We start from the raw sequence: 21,725 nt of genomic DNA on the forward strand, positions 1-21,725 counted from the left end.
CTACAGCATGAATCCTTGCTCACCTCTTTATTCAACTTAACTGGAGTGATGAAAATACCCGAATGCTTTGGGGGGGGGAGATGAAAACCATAGACCTGTAGTCTAAAATGAGACATCAGACGGTGCTAGAAGTAAAGAAAATTGGTGGCATCTGTGATTCAAGGAAATCTGAATTTTGAAGTTTGCGCTTCAATCTTCCCCCCCCAGAACAACAGTAGAGTTTTAAAATTAGAACAAGAGTGATTACATGAAGCCATTTGACTACCTGGCTGTTTGTTTAAACTGTGAAGCAGCTACTGTACATTTTGCGAGTATCTCCAAAAACAAAATTAGAAAAAGCCTCTTTATTGAAATATTTTTGAGTTCTTTATACTGTGTGCATATTACATTTAGCTCTTCATTTTAAAGTAAAAAATCACCAATATTTACATACATATTTATATAATGACAAACTTGATAACATGAGTAATTTTAGTACAAACTGGAATTTACAATTGTTAAAACAAGGCAGATTAAGCAAACTTTATTAGGTTGGCAATCTCTGCTAATGTGGTAGTCGGAAATGTGAGTCCAAGGCAACTTTTAACAGCAGTATAAAATTAAATAGAAAGTCACCTGTCTTTAATGCACTCCAAGAGGAAGTTACTGTACATACCATTGCTACTGTATATTGGAGGATACTGTGCCAGCCCAGTGGGTTACAGTATACAAGTCCTAAATCAAAAAGCTCTCTCAGGTGTATTTTTGCTCTATTTCAGAAAACTGTAGTGGGTTAATTGTGACATAAGGCGGTTTTGACTTGCTGCTAATGTCGTACATTCCAATTCAATGGTTCCTTATCTAATTAGTATCTAAAGGTTCTCCGGCTTCTGAAACACAGCTGGTGAATTAATGTGGACATAAGACATCACATCACAGATTAGTTGTACAGATGGACAACTTTCTTCTCTCCGGGCAGGATGTTTATCTTTCAAGTGGTCCAAAAAACTTTTGTTCTGGGATTATTATTAGGTCCACTAAAGTATGGTAAGACCCTTTGGGAGTTTTTCTTGGTAGTACAGTATTCGAATTTCCCTTAGTAGCTAATTATTGGAGTATGCTATATTTTTTAAAAAATTAGTCAATAGCCATGCTTCACATGATTCTGGTGCAAATGTAGACATTATCTCTGTTGTGCTTAAAACAATAGGCCTCAGCTGTTGCATAATATCACAAATGTAGACCGCAAGACAGATGAATGATAAACTTTTTGCCACTCAATCTTAAAGTTGTTTGATCTAGCTGTCCTTAAACTTTTTTTTTATAACAGAGTTGAGGGCCCAGTTGTCTCCGTAGGAATGAAATGTAAAAAAAGGCACAGGCTTCATAGTCTTAACTTGGTGTAAAATACAACTCGAACAAGGAAATTCATGTTAAATTAACTTCAATTTGAAGTAGGAAAACCAGCCTCTTTTTTTTTCCAAAAAATGCTTCAAGTAAGCATTAGATTGACTGTCAGGGCTGTCACTGTGAGCCTGCTGCATCACTGAAAGTCACTTCTCCCATTCGTGGCTGTAGCCAGACCATTAAACATCAGAAACCGCAGAGTAAAGCTCAATCACTTTAAGGCTGTTGCTGGTATTGCCCTTCGGTTGCTGTGTAGAAATCATCAAGTACACTCTGCATGTAGTCAAACGTTGGCCTGTCTTCGGGTTTAGTCTTCCAACAGGAAGACATTATGGCATAGAGCTCTTTCGGACAGTTTTCAGGCTGAGGCATTCGATATCCACGCTGGACGGAAGTCATCACATCACTGTTGCTCATTCCTGCAAAAAATAAAGCAATTTTTCATTCGTATCACAAAAAGTTCGAAACTTTGCACAGGACCTGTTTAGCAAAGCAAGGCATTTGAAGTAGTTTCCTTTTAAAGCAAGAAATTAAGCTGTACTAAACGTCTATCAGGCGTTACAGGAAATATGAAAAGACTGAGGCACAGACTTTTAACAGATTGTATGGACATGTTTTTCTGCTCAAAAGTGTAATAATTATTGTATTTTTTATATGTATAAAAAAATTTGCATGGACAATCATTGATCCAGTGCATGTGACATTTTCTCAGGGAAGGACGGACCACAAAACAGTTCAGATTTTAACCACTAGATGGTAATCAAGGACAATGCTAAACAATGTTCTTGTTCCAATTATTTTGCCTGACCAAGTCGATATGAAATATGTTTATGAAATATGTTTATGCAACACCAATATGGCATTGTATGAATGTACCTTAGTAGTATTAAACACAATTAATTAAGGATTCTCACAAAAGCCGTCCAATCTTTCCACACTGGCAAGTATATCTGTCTAAGATACTGTCAAACATAAATTACTATTACTATTACTATTTAGCGATTCTTTGAATGTACCTTGTATGATAATGCTCAAATCTTAAAGAGCAGTTTTCAATAACAAATTAGAAAAAAAAAAAATCAAATTTAATTGGTCCCCTCCCACATATTCTCCTCACTCCAATATCACTTTCTGGTTATTTGAACAAGGAAATGAAATTTTGCTTGTAAGAATTAAACATGCCTTATGAAAAAAATGACTAGCGTTTTGGATACTCATAAAATTAGTTTCTTGACACAAGGAGGGATGAACAATGATTGTTGTAATATGATAAAGCATTTAACAATTAAAGGAATAATTAGCAGAGAACAACAAACAGCATTGGGAAATGATGGAATAAAGTTTCTGAAGTCTTTTTGAAATTACACTTAAATGTTTTCTTATTGTAACGTATGTGACAAAACATTAATCTCTTTCTCTCTACACACTGAATACGATCCCCCTGTAATGTTTTTTAGTGAGTCATTTCACTTAGTTCTTAACATAAAGAGAAACTCTGAAATTAAAATAACAAAATTTACTTCTCATTCAGACGTTTCATATTTAAAAGACTAAGTGAATATGTTAAAACATCAAGCATGCATAAATATAGAATAATTGTTAACAAAAGGGAGAGGTTATAAACAATCCATTAAACATTTAGGTTTCTTATTGATGGAATTGATTTAGGCCTATTTGTGCTTCTAATAAATCACAACAAAGATGTGCTGTTTAACTGATCAAATCGATCACTAAAAAGAAACGAGGAGTGGATAGAAGTTATGCTAAAGGAACAGTTTTGTCTAAAACAAACTCCTTGACATTTTTAACACTTGAAGAGGTTCACTTTATTTCTGCGGATCAGTGCCAGAAAGGCTTATTTAACCTGATGCTAAGGAAAGAATACTAGTTCAAAATCTGCTGTAGGTATGGACAGCTCCTGAGACAAAGTGTCCTTTTCACTTACTAAGTATAGATAAAAACAAAACAGAAGGCCTTAAAGAAAACAAACCATTAGGAAAAACATAAGGAGCTTTCTGAATATATAAAATGAGGTTGCAGTGCAAATAAAGGGAATTAGTTACGTGGATTAGAAAACAAATTGTCTTAGAAGCCAATAGTATCTTCACTATCTGGGCACATAGCAAATAAAGCGGCAAAACATACTGGATTTAAATAAGGACTGTTTTATGACAGAACTGTTCTTAAGGAAACTGTCTTATCGGGACCCTGAATCGGGCTACTACCGGTGAGTCCGAAAGACAGAGAAATTTGGGCATCGGCATGCAAAATAATCCTATATGAAAGTACAATTCTTCATACTATAGAGTACAGAAATATTGTCCGATGAAGCAAGCATAACCTCAGACCTCCAGTCTAGATTGACTATTTTGCTTAGACGTTATTTGGTGCCGTGTTTCCATTTATTCAAATTTCAAATTTGAATGCAAGAGTTTAGTCACAACATCACAGTGTTCTGAGTTCCGCCATGCATACGAAAGCTACGGCAATTTGAATACTCTGTAAATACTGTAGGTGCTGCAGTCAATGTATGTAGCTACGAAATATGCTTTATCTCAACGTGTGCTGAGTGCAGGTCTGCCTGCAATGAAATCAAGGGCTGCCCACAGGCAGGGTCTTGAAGCCTCCCAGTGAATTCTGCTATGCTAAAAGCCCAGCTCTCTTGCTGAGGAAGACTTCAGTGTTATCCAGGTTCCCAGGAGGTGACATCACCTTCTATAACAGGTGTTCCACTGAGTCACTATAGATTTGTGACATTCAATGCACATTCAATGCACATTCAGTCGAGAAATGTGGTTCTACTGTACTTTACAGTATGTTTCGTGGCATGAAAACTTACCAATTTAACCTTAAGTAATGGACTTATACAGAAAGAAAATGCTGGATGAGAATACTGTCTTACAATGTTGGTATATCTGCTAAGCAGCCACTTTTAAAGTCACATGGTCTCCTCCTGTAGCCATGCTAAATACAACTATAGGCAACCAGGCCTATCCAGCATTTACAGTATATACACGACGTTCAGCATGCTGGGATATTCAAGTAGGTAGCTGCAAAGGAACAGCCTTCTTCAGGCTCCACAAACTAAACCTTGTATCTCTTTTCTTTTCCATTCAGCATGGAATAAACCCATTCCTGTTCCTATACTGGGATGGTATTTGCTTAGAACCACTCCTGAGTGGAGCCCATGCTTTCAATATACCTGCGGTCCCTCAGTTGTCTGGGTTCTCTCATGTTTTCTTCATTACCAGCTTATTAACACGAGGGGTGTTTGTAATAGAAGTTAGGAGTTTCTCACGTAACTATGATATTTTTAAAAATTAAATTTGGAAAACAGTTACAATCTTTAAACGTGTTGTGAAAAATTTAGAGCAGTGAATCGGGCCACCAAGATTGCTGCAGATCCCTCACACCCGGGAGATCATTTATTACAAAAGCTTCCCCCTGGAAAGCGCATCAAGGTAATCAAAACCGAACCCAACAGACACTTGAACAGTTTCTTTCCCAATGCCATATTTCTGCTTCACTAGCATCCTCTGCCTACAACTCCCCATTTCAGCTGAAAAACATTGGATTAGTATTATTGCCAACTTGGTTCATACAGTACATCTTGTACATTTTGCATTTAAGAAGTGGTGCATTTTCCCAACATGTTTACATAGTTAGTGCAAAATATACAAGATGTACTGTATGAACCAAGTTGGCAATAATACTAATCCAAAGTTTTTCATCTGAAATGGGGAGTTGTAGGGAGAGGATGCTAGTTAAGCAGAAATATGGCATTGGGAAAGAAATGCAGCTACCCACCTGAACTACTAGTTCTCTTCAGTTACAGTTTTTCATAGGCTTCAGTGTATATAAACAATGTACACTACAGAGCTATTAACAATCTTAAAGATAAGAGAGTTGGATATTCTCACTACACAGCATAGATGCAGTTGCCTGAGCAACAGGGCTGGAATAAGGGAGTGAAACGTTGTTATACTGATGGTAAATTTCACCAAGACAGTTGCCTTGCATTACAAGGGAAATCTGTATAAAAGAAGATGTAAAAATCAAGACATAATTCCTGTGTTTCCGAATTGTGTGGGAACAGATATAACAGAGCCTTTACAAACCTGATGTCCAGAAGGTTACTCATAATTAGACTGTTGTCAAACGTTTTGAAAGCAAGCTTTCACCAAAAGAGCAAATGAATAATACATTTCAACTCTGTAAATCTGAAATGTTTGTCACCGTGCTAAATGGAATTGCAAATGCTCAGTCTTGTGTCATTTATATGGCATGTTCATTAATTGGTGAAAAGAAAGAAAGAGGAAGCTCTTGAATTCAAGTGCAAGGACAACCTCTCATCTCTCTGTGCAGCTGCACACTGTCTTTGATGCACTATATGTAAACATGGGTGTGATCACACTGATGACCTTGAACTGGTATATTGTGTACTGTATTATAGAGTAATAATTTGAACAGTATACAGAATGATTTGCAAGAAGTGACTGGCTAAGCAAGAGCAATTATTTGACAATTTTGTCAGATATTGGTAATAATCATTTTCCCTTAACTGTATTGGATATTTTGCAATATACTGTATGAATGCTGTCAGTGTCCTAATGGCAATGTCTGAAAATAATGCAGTGACTAGGAAAGGGTTAGCTCATCATTTCTGTCCTGTAAGTGGATAAAGTGTAGCCAGTACTGTTATTAAATGGGTTTGTTGCAACATTAAATTTTGTCTGTTTCTCTGAATTCTGCACATGTTGGTGCCATTATATCCTTAATATTGTTATGACATATTGACATATCACAATATGATACACAATATTGTAGGTGACATGATTACAGACATAATGATAAAGAGTGTCCTTACATTTGTGCTACTGAGTGTGTGTGCTGCACTATGTGTGGCAAAGATTATTTTATGAAACTGGTCAACATTATATTATTTTCTGTTATATACAGTATTATTATTATTATTATTATTATTATTATTATTATTATTATTATTATTATTATTATTATTATTATTATTACCTGGATAGGGAATTTTTCCATATGTGATGATTTCATACAGGAGGATTCCAAAGGACCACATGTCTGATTTAATAGTGAATGATCCATAGTTAATGGCCTCAGGTGCAGTCCACTTGATTGGGAACTTGGCGCCTGCAACACAAACATTTGACGGGATTAAACATAAAGGGAAGCTTTAATAAAAACAACCACAACAATAGAAACTGAAAATATACACCAAAGAAAAAAGAAACCTGGGGTTAGATACTTTATGGGCTGCAATTGTGTAGAACGTGCAGCTGCACAAACAGTGTTTGTGTTCATCATTTGCATAAACATCTGTTTTTGGCTTTACTTTTGACAGTCGCTGTGGTGTTTCAGATACTGGGGGCAGAATATGACCACCAGCTCACAAAATACATGTATAGACCGTGATCTCTAGAAGATGATGTGAAATTCAGATGCGTGAAGTCTATTCTGTGATCAAGGTTTGGTATTGATTTTTTCAGAGTTGCTTAGTAACCAGTGTTGCTGAACATTTGAATACAAAGGCAACTTGATCAAAGAAAAACACTCTAGACAGAGACATGGTCAGGACTAGATAAATGGTTCTATGTCATGTCATTATTGCTGAATTAAATGTATTTGATTGAGCATTCTTAAGAAGTATTTATATTATTATAGAATTAATGGAAGAATATTTCAGAATATATTCTGTATTCATTGAACTCATGAATGATGTTCTCAGGAAAAGGAAGCTTTAGCTATGTAGTATACCCTGCATGGGACACCAGTCCACCACAGGGCACACACAGACACACGCTCACTGACACTAGGGCTAATTTTCCAAGAAGCCAATCAATCTACCAGTATGTCTTTTGAGGAAAGTGGAGCACCTGGAAGAAACCCACGCAAACACAGGGAGAACATACAAACTCCACACAGACAGCCGAGGGCCCAAGCACTGTGAGGCAGCATTGTTTATAACTGGGATTCTGTGCCACCTGGATTTCCGATATTGCCAACACTAATTAATACTTTACATACATAAAACCATGAAAACATTAAACATTACAAAGCTTCAAAGTTTTTTGTCCAGTGAAATTTCTCATTAATAATAGGAAATCCATCTTACAATAACTTGAATACTTATGGTTAATGCTGGAAAACTGAATGTTTTGCAGAACATTCCAAATTCTTCTTTAACCAGTTTCTGCACTACTTAGTCTTACCTTCCCTTGCTGTATACTGGTCATCCTCAATAACACGTGCTAAGCCAAAGTCAGCAATTTTGCACAGCAGACTCTCAGAAACAAGCACATTTGCTGCTCTGAGATCCCGGTGGATATAATTCTTTTTTTCAATGTATGCCATCCCTTCAGCGATCTGCAACAAAGCCATAGTGAGTGTTCTTGCATTCATATATTTACATATCTGCTGTAATTCAACAAACTTCCTTGATTCACCTATTGACAAAGATAAACAGGCCAGGATTTACATGGCATTAGGATGCTTTAGTCATCTCACTCAATAATACAACAATTTCAACAATGACTAGCCCATTTTAGCAGTTTTTTTTTCATTTTCTGTCACAAAGAACATTATTGATCCAATTAGACAAAGAAAAAAGAAAGCAAAACAAAACAGTTCTTATACCAAAATTGAAACTGCAAAAAATTTGACAATTCATTTAAAAGGTTAATTTGAAACACCAGGATCACATCTGGGTAAAGTGCTTTTTTTCACTTGGCATAGCAGGGGACTGGAGATGTCCACAGATCAGCCACCCCAAAACACAAAACATCTACGATTTGCTGCTTTCTGTAACTGACAACACCAACTTAAAAGTTAAAAATGTAAAGAGAAATAGAAGCTGATTCAGCAGGAGATAAAATTCAGAAACAGTGTCCTGGACACGCTGAGCATTATACCAAAGGTGGTGATACTTGGTATTAATATTGACCAATGCTGATGACTTTACAGCACTGTACACATACACAAAGAGGCCTGCAAGAACTGATGAAAGTGACTTTAATAACAGCAGAAGTTACTGTGAGTCGCTGGGTATGTTTTTGTCTCTGGATCGCTGGATGTGAATTCTAATCTAAGCTCTTAAACAATCACAGATATATATTGTATATATATATATTGTTTCTGACTATGCTCTGAAGTCGTTTAAGGTCTTAAATAAATTTCCTTTCAATTCCGATACAGTTAGTTAAGGGGGCTGATAACTTTGCAATTCCAAATGGAAATGCATTTTAAGAAAGAATATTAACGATTAAGAGAAAACATAATCAATATAACCTTACTGCAGGTCAACAGCACCAAACACATTTTAGAATTAATTTCACCATAAATCCAACAAAAAAGAGAAGTGACATTCTAATTATAGGAGTTGTATACACTAAGAAAATTTCATCTGGGTTTCAATGTGTCATGAGAAATATCATGTCCTCTTTCAGGTCTGCTTTTCGGTAAATTGAATACACGGTATTCAGACATTAAAAATATTTTTAAGACATCATTAACAGAATTATTGAATAAATCTTTACTCCTGTTTTTGTAATTCTAAATAGTGTACCTACCCATTATGTACTTATTTATTTAAGCCTACACTGCAAAAGTTTGCTCATTTGAAGTGAACTTTTATCAACTCTGCAGCAAAGTGCTTTATAAACGTAAAACGAATGACAGTTGTTGTAGCACTCTTTGAAATGCTGTCAAAGTTCATTAGCCTAGTTCTATAAAAAGATCTTCCTTTTGCAAAAGTCAAGCTGCTATACAGAATGGTTAAAGACTAAAAAAGTAACGAGCATTTGGACAGAGTAGAATGTGCTTAGTGAGTAAAAGCAATTACCAGTTTCTCATCAGTGAATAATGGCCTGGCAGAATGGCTCAAACAGTCCAGTTTATTTACACAACCCCTTATCATTGTACATAATCTCCTATTATCTGCATTTACTGAATTGTAAGATTCTAAAATTAAAAATGTATTTACAAGCTTTTTTATACTAACTGTGTTGGTGTGTTATAAAGAGAAAAACAAACCTGGTCCTTTTTGGACCAAAAAAGGAAAAAAAATAAAATATTGTACCAATACTGGTTTCACTATAATTAAGAGAAACCATTACTGATGTAATATAACACACTATAATTTAGTGTATTGAGAATGTTTATTAAGTGTTTGTACATTTTTTGCCTTAACCTGATTGGCTGAGGGCCAACCCCCTGGATGAATGATTTCTGTTTAGAGCACTTGAGGTTGACTGATATTGGCTGTTGTCTTTTCTCCCAAACATTTGCTGTTATACTGCATACAGTATGTGACAGATCCTATATCAGAGTAGACTCATGAAAAAAATAGAACACACCTACAGAAATTTAAATCAAAAGCTCATCTTCTTATTAAAAATCCCAGGGTGTTTCTCGAAAAGAGTAGGGGTGAACCCCGGCATCCTGGCCAAATTCCCCATCGGCCTTAATCAATCATGGCCTCCTAACAATCTCCCTCTATAAATTGGCTTCATTACTCTGCTCTCCTCCCCACTGATCGCTGATGTGTGGTGAGCGTTCTGGCGCAATATGGCTGCCGTCGCATCATCCAGGTGGATGCTGCACATTGGTGGTGGTGGAAGGGAGTCCCCATTACCTGTAAAGCGCTTTGAGTGGAGTGTCCAGAAAAGCGCTATATAAGTGTAAGCAATTATTAATTATTATTATTATTATTATTATTATTATTGTAAAAGCTGCAAATGCTTTATGTTGTGCGAAGACTTACTGTAAGCTTACTGTCTTCCGTTTAAAGTTCACACTATAATCCTTGCTTAGCTCTACCAACCCACTCCTCTGCCCCGTCTCTCCTGTACCTCAGTCACCTTTGCCTCTGGCTGGTGATGAGTAACCCTTTCCAATGGATGGGAGATGTTGACAAAACACAGACTGCAACCTCTACACCTTTGACAGAACCCTTGCAAAAAAATCTGCAGACGTCCACTGGCATACTAAATTAACTCAATCCTAGCCAAAGACTACTCTCCACTGACTAATTGCAAGAAAGGAAGCTCTGAATCTCACCACAATTCCCACAGATACTGTACTGTGGCAATTCCATGTTGCAAAACCAAATGAAAACTAAATTAAACTGAGTTATAAGTGGAGTATGATCTACAGTAACTTGAATGACTAGATTAGTTATGATCTAACCTACAATTTATTCCCTATGACTAGCCTATAAGATTATAATGAAACTGGTAATTAGGTCCCTTTAAGTGAACGACAAGTGCACTATAAATCCATTTTGGTGCAGATATAACTGCTTTAAAATCTTCATAACTAAAGGTTTATGAAAATAAATGCAGGGTTGTAACACTGGTATAACTACAGTATATTGATCTTTTGGGTTTAAATGTCTGCTATTTTTTCATTCTGCAACACCAAACAGGAGCAGGGAATTTGACTTCATCATGTATTTTCTGACAAAATGTATAGACTCTTCATAATTATGTTTTCATAACAGATAGGTGGTAATGCCTTTTTGGGGCATAAGGGTTTCTTTATTAAAAAGGAATACATCTAATTTATCATATTTCCATTTTTAATTTCATTTGCTCTTCAGATACCGATGTTTAAAATGGACTTTTCATCCCCTTTACAAACAATTATTCTGTAATAACAAGGCTGGACGAATCATAAAATAACTAGAAATACAATTGTGCAAATTGATGTTCCTCTTTTTGGTTTACCAATGGAAAAACTGACATCACAAGCTTCTCTTTGTGAAACACTTCTTTTAAAATAGGAACTTTCTTGGCTATTTCACTCAGAGTGTTCAAAATGGCTCTACTATATTATGTGCCCTATATTTTAAGAAACAACTAAAATATGATTTCTTACCTGAGCAGAAAAATCTATGAGCTTCGGTAGCTGTACTTTATTTCCAGCTTCACTTTTTAAAAAATCTAGCAAGCTGCCTGAAAGAGAAAGAACATAAAACACGTCAAGCAGAATGGTTTTGCAATCAACTACACTGATACTTTTTTTAAGTAAAGAAATCTTATTTTGATTTCTCTCACGTGAAAAAGAAATTAATCATGGTAACCAATATTTTTGCTAAAAAAGAGAAGATGAGACATGTTTTATTTATAATATCTTAGCATGTTCTGTGGTAATATTAAGAATGTTTTTTTTAGTTTATAATATATTCTTTTATATAGTTTATAATAACATTTTGATATAAGAAGGGAAGGACAGAAAAGTATCTATCTATGCAATCAGTAATGAGGTGAGGTTCTCTGCTCCCTCTCTCATGGGGCTTAGGAACTGAACCCTAATGTCTATTCCACATGTCTTCTGGAGGTGTAAACTATCTAGATTACCCAGAGAAAACCTGAAAGAACACGTGGAATGAGCCTACAAACTTCACAGGAACCCAAGGCTGAATTAAATCCCTAGTCACAGCTAGGCATCAGCACCAACCACCACTACACTGTCACACGGTAGGAATATGGATATGCAGTTAAGTTACACAGCATAAAGAAGTTTTTTGAGGTACTACTGAAACAAGCACTTGAGAAAATGGGTACTGTATATTTAGGAAAAAAGAAATAAAGGTAAAAACAACGACTGAAGTACCTTAATGATGCTGAAATGACATTTTTATTTTTAATAAAGTTCTCGTTCTCTCATTCGCATTTACAAAATCCTAATAAGGCCTATCTCTGATTGAACTGATTACTTCCATATATTATGACAAGGTGGGAAGCTGCGCCAGCATGCGTAGGCTGCAAAGGACCAAGTAATAGGTTTATTCCATGCTGGAAAAACGCAACGTTTCGGCTGTGGAGCCCTCTTCAAATGTTCTTCTTCAAGACACTTGAAGAAGGCTCCACAGCCGAAACGTTGTGTTTTCTTTCTTTTTACAGCATGGAATAAACCTATTACTTGTTCCTTTATTATGACAACATCACTTACCATTGGCCATGTATTCAGTTATGATATAAATGGGCTCGATCTTTGTGACGACTGCATAAAGTCGGACTAATCTGTCATGCTGAAGTGTTTTCATGAGGTTGGCTTCTTCAAGGAATGCTTCTACCGACATGGTCCCGGGCTTTAAGGTTTTCACTGCTACTTTTGTTGTGTTGTTGTAGTAGGCTATAATAGAAGAAAGGGAAACACTCACTTCAGAAAGTCAGCTCTAACAAATCACGAATGAAGCAAATTAATTAATTAATTAATTAATTAATTAAAATTCCGATGAACAAGAACATTTGGGGAGGTCAAGGTCTTGTCCTTTAAGAGCAGACCACACTGTTCTAAAACAGAAAAATAAAAAAATATATATACAATGAATAGAAAAGAACAAAATGATTAAATAAAAGCAGTTCAGAGAAAGCATCTCTTTCAGCTTGTAATAAATGTGGTCTGTGCTATTTACAGTTTTGTAAACATATAACACAATAATCAGCAGAAAAACAGAAAATGTTGGTGCTTCCTTTACATTCACAAAGTAACAATGTCATTGAGATTAGATGTATTCTAAGTCGCACACAGATGCACACAGAGGATGGGTGGGGGAAGAGAGTGGATTACACAGAGGCAATTGCTAAAACAGAGTTATTTGCAACAGGATCTCTGCTATACATTGCATGTGTTAGACCGAGCACAAAAATGCAACAGTGAAAGATCTTGGTATCAAGACAGAAATCACCTGGCAACTAGCCTTTACTTTCAGCCACTACACTATTCACAGCCCGCATACAGCACAGGTATGGACATGCAGTTCTGTTTAAAGTCCAGTCCCTTACTTATGGCCATCAGCACACAACTACATTATAAAAACAGGCTTTGTCTAGTTCCTTCTTTGTTATTCAGCAAGTCCTTGGCAACTAAGGATTTAACTGGGTTACATTGTCTTTCAGTGGCTACAGCACAGTAAAACAGGAAGCAGGCTAAGAAAATGATCCACACTTTACATGCTTTGTCAGTAACATAGAACTGGCCATTATTTGTTTTCTGGAAACGGAACTCTGTTCTTAAGCAATCGTACAATGAAAATGATACTTATTCAAATCCCCTGAAACAGCATGTTTTTTACATAAATTAGTGCAAGTGACATTTATATAAACATAAGCAAATGTATACCTGTTATTTGCTTCAGAGAAACATTAAGTACTGTAGGTTAATATGTTTAGAAAAAATAATATGCAGATAATTTTCTAAATGCGTTAGAATGTTAGTTTTATGAGTGGCACACATTCACATTTAAAGTGTAAACCTCACCTTGAGGCCTTGGAGTTACGTGGGAATATTATATTGTGAAGTCTCTTGTTTTCCAGAGAAAAAAAAGCCTGAGCGAAAAAGTAAGAAAGGAAATAGACTGTGCAGTTGCACGGTCCACAGATTTCCTCACCGCGGAGCAGAGGAAAGCATTTCACTTGAAACTAACGTCAAGGGGACTAAATAAACAAGAGGAAACATCTTGAACTCAAAATCCCCTGAACCATTTGTATATTTGCAAAACTGGTTACTTCCTGGAATTCATGGGCAACATGGGTGATCATAAAGCATGAATACTAATGACATTTACTCACTCTATTTTCTTATGTAAGTGAATATGTGTTTTGAGCCCTGTCATAGTGACCTGATACATGTAAGGTCTCTAACTTTGGTCCTGGGAAGCCCCATTCAAATTAGACATATCTGTCACCCTAGATGATTCAAAAGACTGGGAACACTCAATGTGCTCAATTTACTGAATCGTGGATCTTGATGGATACATTTTTGCTCAAAATTCTCTCTAAATTACTTAATTTAAAAAATCGTCTGCAATTGACCACAATTAAGTTGTTCCAAGGATTTGGTTAAAGGGTAACCTATTAAAACCGCTGGATTGAGATTCTCCAGGAGCAGGGGCAGACATTAAATGCATGTAATTGGTTTTGACTCGTATGGGGTTTTCATTGGTAAGTGTAGTCTATAACTGTATAGTTAATACATTAAATTAAATTTCTGCAGATGCTAATTAATTATCGTATCTTCTCAAATAACTAAAAGGCCTGCCAATCCACACATGAACGTAAATATTAGTTTCTCAGAAACAAGAGGAGGATACCATTAGACTAAAAAGGGTCTCAGAAGGTCTCAGTAAGATTCATACTTTAAATTCTGAAAGTTACTTCTTACAAACAGAGGGTGATCCAGATTTTTTTAAAAGTGATTCAGAATAAAAAAAAAAAGTATTTCACTGTTTTAAAATATGAAACTGTGTTCCAGGGCCTGTTTTTTAGCTGACAGGTGTTCCTCCCAGTCACAGGCTCAAAAACATTCTACTGAATAATACTGACCTCAATTATTTTAAACAGTGCGTTTGGATAGCAAATACTGACAGCCCTTAAATGTTGATTCTTTTATTCCGACTGGACACAAATGTATTCTTTTGAGTTGAATTGTCTGAATTGCTAACATTACTATTCAGCTTCTTCTGAATAGCATAACCTTACTTACTACGGACTGTTTAATAGATTTCTTTTAGATGAAAAATATTCAAAGACAAATACATATACACATACACTGAATATTGTAAGACATGTCTGAGGTACACTCACCCATCCACACTTCCCCAAACTGCCCTGCTCCCAGTTTCTTCACCATCTTTATAGACTCCTTCGAGATCTCCCAGGCATCTTTATCCCAAGGTTTCTGTGCTTTGGGTTTAACACAAGGCTTGTCCAGCTTTCTGCAGAGGCCATCAGCTTGTTCTAAAACAGCAAGCAAAGTTTACTGCACTCTGCAGTTTAGAATTTGGGCAACTTTCAAAAGTAATTCCGATAAAGGAACAATAATGGCAACTACACATACTACATTAGTCTATTTTCTAAATGAGTTACCCAGTATAGGGTCGCAGGGGAGTCAGTGCCTATACTTGCAATCAACATTTGACATTTTACCACGTTACTAAATCTGATTTAACGTTTCCATTGTGAACAGATGCAATGACTCTAGATCTGTTGTACAAATTCAGTTACTGAATTCACCAACGCATTCTTTTTGAAAGCAATCTGTGAACAACAGTAAATAACATCGCGTGGCTTAAATTTTAGACTACAGAGTATCTTTGTGCTGTCTGCCGATGGACAATTGGCAGACGTAAATTCAGAAAGGGCCCTTTAATATTGTACTTGTTATAGAACTGGGGTCTTCTTAAAGAGTGTGTACAGATTATTTCATTTGTTTCCTATTTCTGAAAAAACAGATGTATTTGCATGTCACCAACTGTAGCAATGTAAGACACATTTAATTCCAAACAACTGGAATTCAGTTAATCATCTGAACAGGAAAAGAAAAAAAAGACTTACTCTGATAATGCTTTATCATGCTTGTGATGTCAGGGAATGTAATTTTGGGAGAGATGTAGTAACCTCCATTATCCAGAGTCCGTATCTTGTAATGTTTAACTGCATCTGCACCCTGGGCATCAATATCTCTGATTGATAGAGAGTAACTCCCTAAAGGCAAATACAGCATGGTTTTTCATTGTCATTTACAGATCTTTTAACAGGTTACAACACTTTTAAAATCTACAAATGTATATTGTATTAAATGAAACAACACATAATGATAGCTATTTAAAAAATGAGTGAGGTAAAAATGTATGCAGCTACTGTATATATACAGTGGTCACCTCTAGTTTATAACTTTCTAATATTCTTCTCTTCAGTCACCACTAATGTGTTATTGAAAAATAATCTGCAGCATGCAGCACTGCAGAAAAATTTAGAAACTTAGAACACAATAAAGGCTGGGAACAGAGGACGGAGTAAATTGAAAACTAAAATCTGTGAGCCTAAAATAGTGTGCTGCAAGACTTGCACCTTTTGAAGTTTCACTTTCTCGGATGAGAAAATATCCCAGTTTATTTGCTGGTGCTAGAAGCTGTCTCTCAGCATCTTTTCTTGTGATTTCTTTGAAGAACCATCTACATGAAAGAGAAAAAAAAAGTTAACTTCTGCAGTGATTCTCAACACTCGTGCACAAGCTCAGAAAAGGGGAAATTCAACTTAAGGAAAGGAAACCTGTCCCAGTCTGTCCCAGGGATACAGTGAAGTGGAGTCCCACATACGAAATGTAACTTCACTCAACTTACTCCTCAGTTTCCATGGTGTTGACTTGTGCAACATAGTTTGAGGGAATAAATCCCTCTTTCTTGCTTGTGAGAGACTTCGCCTTCCACCATTCCCCATGTCTGAAACAATGAGCAAAGACCAAATAAGTATAAGCAGTTAAATATTAAAACATGACTATTTAACTAACAGCATAGATAGAAACATCAGAAGACCCTGAAGACTGTATGGTACTCTTTGAGAAGGCAAATATCCCCCAGTTTGCAATACTGATGTTAATTTTTTTCAGCCTTACCAGAGTTCTCTCTCTGCTGTCCCAGGATTGGGATATAATCCACCTCTGTCAGCTTTTAGTATCTGTTAGTTTCTAACTGATTACAGAGAAATCATTCGGCACCTAACTGAGCGATTGGGAACTTATATCACGCTGCAACTCACAACTGGCAACCCACTGAAGCTAAGCAGGTGTGAGCCTGGTCAGTACCTGGATGGAAGACCTCCTGGGAAAAACTAAGGTTACTGCTGGAAGAGGTGTTAGTGGGGCAGGGGGTACTCACCCTGTGGTCTGTGTGGGTCCTAATGCCCCAGTATAGTGACAGGGACAACATACTGTAAAAAGGCGCTGTCCTTTGGATGAGACATACTGTAAAACTGAGGTCCTGACTCTCTGTGGTGATTAAAAATCCCAGAGTGTTTCTCAAAAAGAATAGAGGTGTTATCCTGGTGTCCTGGCCAGATTCACCCCTGACCTTTACCAATCATGGCCTCCTAATAATCTCCATCTCTGAATTGGCATCATCACTGTGCTCCCCACTGATAGCTGGTGTGTGGTGAGTGTTCTGTCGCACTATGACTTGTTGTTTCTTAAATGTCTTCATCTGTATTTTCTACTCTAAACAATTTCCCTAGGAAAACAATTTTGTGCCACTCAAAATTATACTTGTAAATTCAAGTTAAAAGAAATGTTAATAATACATAGTTTGGGGTTATTTGAGACTTATCTTTTCCCATATACTAAACAGTATAACTGTAATTGATGCAATAAGTAAGTACTTCAAAAACTCAACAAGGACCTAAAGCAAAGCATTTAGTCAGCAAAGCAAATGTACAGTCTAACAGAATATCATTTTTGACACAGGAAGCAAGCACAATAACAAAAATGGTTTAAACCACAGTAACATAATGTGCTATAATAATCTTAAAAGAGAAGTTCTAATTCAAGTCAAATTAAAGTATATTTAGGTGGAAGAACTCTAGTTTGTACTCTGCATATTGAGAAGACGGTTTATATATGTATAAAAAAACTTCAAGTTAGTACAGTATGATGACTTAATACAAACAGTTTTAAAAAGTAATAATAATTGAAATTTTTGCAACAATGAAAAATGATTTTTATTCCTTGGACTGGTCTATATTTTTAATTATGTGATTAAAGGATTGTATTGCTAAAATAACCAGTGATAATCCAGTTCTCCAGACTTGTGGAAATGATAGATTACACTGTACTGGACTTCTCCAGAGTTAAAGCTATGTAAATTTAACTTAACAAAATCATTCAACAGTCATGTTTGGGAAAATGTTTATGGAGTGAAATGCAATGCAGTATAGTACTTTCAAAATATTTTTTCTGTCATAAACATTGTTAAATTAGTTTAAAGCAAAGAAGGTTCAATTTGCTTCAGTCTGTGCTGTAAAGAATTGTTATGGCTATAATATACTGTACGACTATCATACTGACACATAAAGGCAATGATTTAAATTGCTACACTTACTCCTCAAGCACTTTAAGTTTTTCTCCTTTCTTGAATCCCAAGTCATCCTGATGAATAGCTTCATATGGGTAAAGTGCCACCACTATCTTCCCTGTCTCCTGTTGCTCTGTTGGAGAAAACATATTTTTAAGATCCGCATATTCATGTTCCTTCACTGAATGTGGTTAAATGTCCAATGTAAACAAGAGAAAGAACCTTACCTTCAAGTTTTTGAAATACTTGGCCAGGCAGTAGGCGACTATCTGGGTTTGAAGAATTCTATAAGAAAACATGTTCCACTGAGAACCAGAATATGGTTGAGATGCAGTGTTACAGTGCACTCTTCACGCCACCTTACTGTACTGTATCACTGTATCGCACAGACCTGCTATCTTTCATATGTGAATGGGTATTACACAGCTATCTTTCATGTGGAAATGTATTGGTAACTTGAAACCTGCATTACAAACTAGAAATGCTGCTTCGGCATTATCCGAGTATCTTAGTCGACAGCTTGCAAGACTGCTTCCATAATAGAAAATCATATCTTGCCATATGTGAGCAACATGTGAAGAAAAATGCAGAGCGTTACACCCTTGTTTACTGAAAATACAGTATTTTATGTCTAAAAATCCTCACTATACATTCAAGAAACCATCCCTTTCAATGGCTTGCATAGCCATAATTATCATTTGAGAGTTACAGTGAACAGGTTTATCAGCAAAATCTCCCATAAGTAACACGAGAGGGGTAATTCTCAGGATTATCTCCATGGTTACTGGGCGATTTCCTTTCAGACTCAGGGAAAGTATCTCACCTATATTATTACTGGAACTCATGAATGAGATAGCATGATTTTTTCAAGATTTTTTCAAACACCAAATGCAATTTTCTCTGTGACATTTAGTACAGTATATCAGTATTCAGACAAATGGGACCTAAGTGTTGTTCTGAAGTTGACTAACACACAATTTCAGTCATCATTCAGCAAATATTATAACAAACACATGGACATGATAAGTAAAGACTTATTATTCATCCATTATCTTATCGGCTTCTTCCAATTCAGGTTTGGGGGGGACCTGGAGCCTACCAGCAAGCCAGGGGCGCAAGGCAGGATATACCCTGGATGGGACGCCAGTCCATCACAGGGTAGACAGGCACAAGCACCCACTTACTCCAGGGCCAATTTTCACATAAGCCAATTAACCTGCAAGTATGTTTTAAGACTATGGAGGAAATCGGAGCACAGAGAGAACATACAAACCACACAAAGACAACACTTCAAATAGAAAAGATTCAAAGACAGCATAAGTGTGAGTATAGAGTTACTGTAAACAAACATTTTTAGATAAACTCAATGTATGTATGACTACCCAGAAGTTAAGAAAAGACAAAAAAGACACCAGGCTAACATGGAAGGAAAGAAAACGGAATAGTTTAAAGAACTTCGTCATCATGCAGATCATTAATATGCAGAGGTCATTTTCTCACAATGAAATCCAGCTCATGCAATTAGACTTTTCAAACAGGTGCTGTTCAGAGTTAGTGAAGATTATCTTCCTAACTACAAAACTGTTGGAGGGGATAATTCACTCCCCAGTATAACTCACTACTTACTATCGCATGTTGTTTATTGGAGGTTGGATCTCTCACATATATAGTTCGATCAGTACGTACTGATTGGTTTTTCTTCACAAGTCCACCACCAGTCTCCGGGCCTGTCAGCTTGGATTTTTTACATCCCATATTTTCTATGAAGAAAAGAAAACATAAAATATTAAAAATACTATTAAAGTATTAAAACCAAAATCAGTTAGTGAAGTGGATTGTGGCATGGGAGAAATGCTGTTTTGTGTGTAACTTTGATTTTTTTCTGGCAGATTAAAATTAATGAAAGTAAGAAAGCTTTTTAAACCTTAGTTTAAAAGGCAAAATACACTTTTCCCTTTATAATATTGTGTAAACAGGCCAAGTGTTAGTGTGCCTTTCACTCACTCAAATGCTGGGCTAAGTGCTACTGAATATAGATCATTATTATTGCATAATATTATATTATTGTTATTTTACAAAGAGCAAGGAATATACTCCAAAACAGTAACAAGATCTGAATTGATCATTTTTAAAGTGTAAATGTAAAAATCTACAATCAATGTGCATATACTGTAGTTTCTAAGGAAAAAAAAACTGCCATTTGTTTCTTTCATTTACTGTATATTACTTTCAAATGATCAAAGTAATAAATACATCAAGATGGATTTACACACTAAGTATGTTACTTATTCTCTGGGATTGCTACTTAAAAGTCTTGCTTAATATACTGATTAATGTGCTTAATTTTCATTGTTAAAACTATAAACTATAAACACGCGAAACAAAGAAAGCTGTTCTGTTTCGGGTGGGGATTTATACTCGTGTTAGTGGTACATATGACAATTCTGGCTCTGGAGTGTTCTTAAAAGGAGAGGAAAGTTACTTTATTTGAAAGTGTTCCAGCGCCGCTGTTACTCATCTCACAAGAAAGGCTTTGCTTGAATTAGAAACTAATCCACCATGATGCAGTAAAAACAGCCGCGTAATACGGAGGAGCGCTATTTCAGTTTGGCCAAATTCTAATAACGACTAAACGGGGTGATGAATTAAGTGCTAGTGTGACCGTCGCCACCCGTTTCATCCCACAACAGCTGGGGCGCGAACCCGGGTCTCCGGCGTGATGCAACAGGGAACCAGCCTGAGGCGACCTCCCTCAGGCCAGGCAGCCGAGGTCCCTGCGGCGCGCAGGGAGGGCGGTGACGTCACCGTATCCGAACTAGCTCCGCTACACTAGCGCACTTGATACTTTGACTTGAACTTCGCCTCGCTGAGGAAAGGACAGCCCGCCCTGGTCAGAAATCACATTCCCCCCTTTACTTATGAGGAATAATGCAGGGAGACCTGCTGCAATACTGATGTTGGGGTGGCGGGAGGGAAGCTAGAAAGATTTGCGTTGCGCCGTAGTCAGTCAGGAAGCATTTACGCGCAGAGAAGCGGTAGTACAAGACTACAATTTGACCTCCACATGCAAGTCTTTTCAACAACACCATTTAATGTTCAGTTGGATCCACAGACCTTCGAGCATTTCATTACTCATTGGATTATAGATCCAACGAAAAAAGAAAGCATCTCTCTGCTTATTAATTTGTTCGCTGTTAAATTATCGTGCACTTCCACTTAGGTGCCGCGTCCCCTTTACTCACATGGTCTCTAGCACCCCTGCCTCCACTCCATCTTCACCCTTGTAGCAGACTCTTTGGCTCATTCCAATTGTGGCCATTTCCTCAGCCAAGCGGGAAAATGTCTCCTTGTGTCGTCCCATCTCGTTCGGAATTAGAATTTGACTGAACTGCAGACATTATAAATGATGGTACCACTACTCCAATACTGAGGGAAAGTTTTCACATACTTTGGAGAGATT

General features: G+C 36.6%; 1 protein-coding gene across 2 annotated transcripts in view; it reads right to left on the reverse strand.

The window, feature by feature from the left end:
- Nucleotides 1–329: 329 nt before the first annotated feature.
- The window catches only part of lyn (LYN proto-oncogene, Src family tyrosine kinase), a 34,038-nt gene continuing 12,642 nt past the window's right edge, over nucleotides 330–21,725 (reverse strand). The window contains exons 2-13 of one of the 2 annotated variants that reach the window (XM_088642423.1): nucleotides 19,952–20,025; nucleotides 18,493–18,550; nucleotides 18,293–18,398; nucleotides 16,544–16,642; nucleotides 16,272–16,375; nucleotides 15,756–15,905; nucleotides 15,006–15,158; nucleotides 12,370–12,552; nucleotides 11,293–11,369; nucleotides 7,629–7,782; nucleotides 6,418–6,549; nucleotides 330–1,805 (exon numbers count right to left, since the gene is read on the reverse strand). In XM_088642423.1, coding sequence (XP_088498549.1) covers nucleotides 1,603–1,805; nucleotides 6,418–6,549; nucleotides 7,629–7,782; nucleotides 11,293–11,369; nucleotides 12,370–12,552; nucleotides 15,006–15,158; nucleotides 15,756–15,905; nucleotides 16,272–16,375; nucleotides 16,544–16,642; nucleotides 18,293–18,398; nucleotides 18,493–18,550; nucleotides 19,952–20,020 — 1,488 coding nt within the window. In that variant the 5' untranslated portion in view covers nucleotides 20,021–20,025 and the 3' untranslated portion in view covers nucleotides 330–1,602. Of the gene's footprint in view, nucleotides 1,806–6,417; nucleotides 6,550–7,628; nucleotides 7,783–11,292; nucleotides 11,370–12,369; nucleotides 12,553–15,005; nucleotides 15,159–15,755; nucleotides 15,906–16,271; nucleotides 16,376–16,543; nucleotides 16,643–18,292; nucleotides 18,399–18,492; nucleotides 18,551–19,891; nucleotides 20,026–21,725 lie in introns of both variants that reach the window. The other variant, XM_088642422.1, reaches the window with a different exon arrangement.

This window comes from Lepisosteus platostomus, chromosome 8 (assembly GCF_059453375.1).
Source record: "Lepisosteus platostomus isolate fLepPlt1 chromosome 8, fLepPlt1.hap1, whole genome shotgun sequence".
In the NCBI taxonomy this organism is placed as follows: Eukaryota; Metazoa; Chordata; class Actinopteri; order Semionotiformes; family Lepisosteidae; genus Lepisosteus; species Lepisosteus platostomus.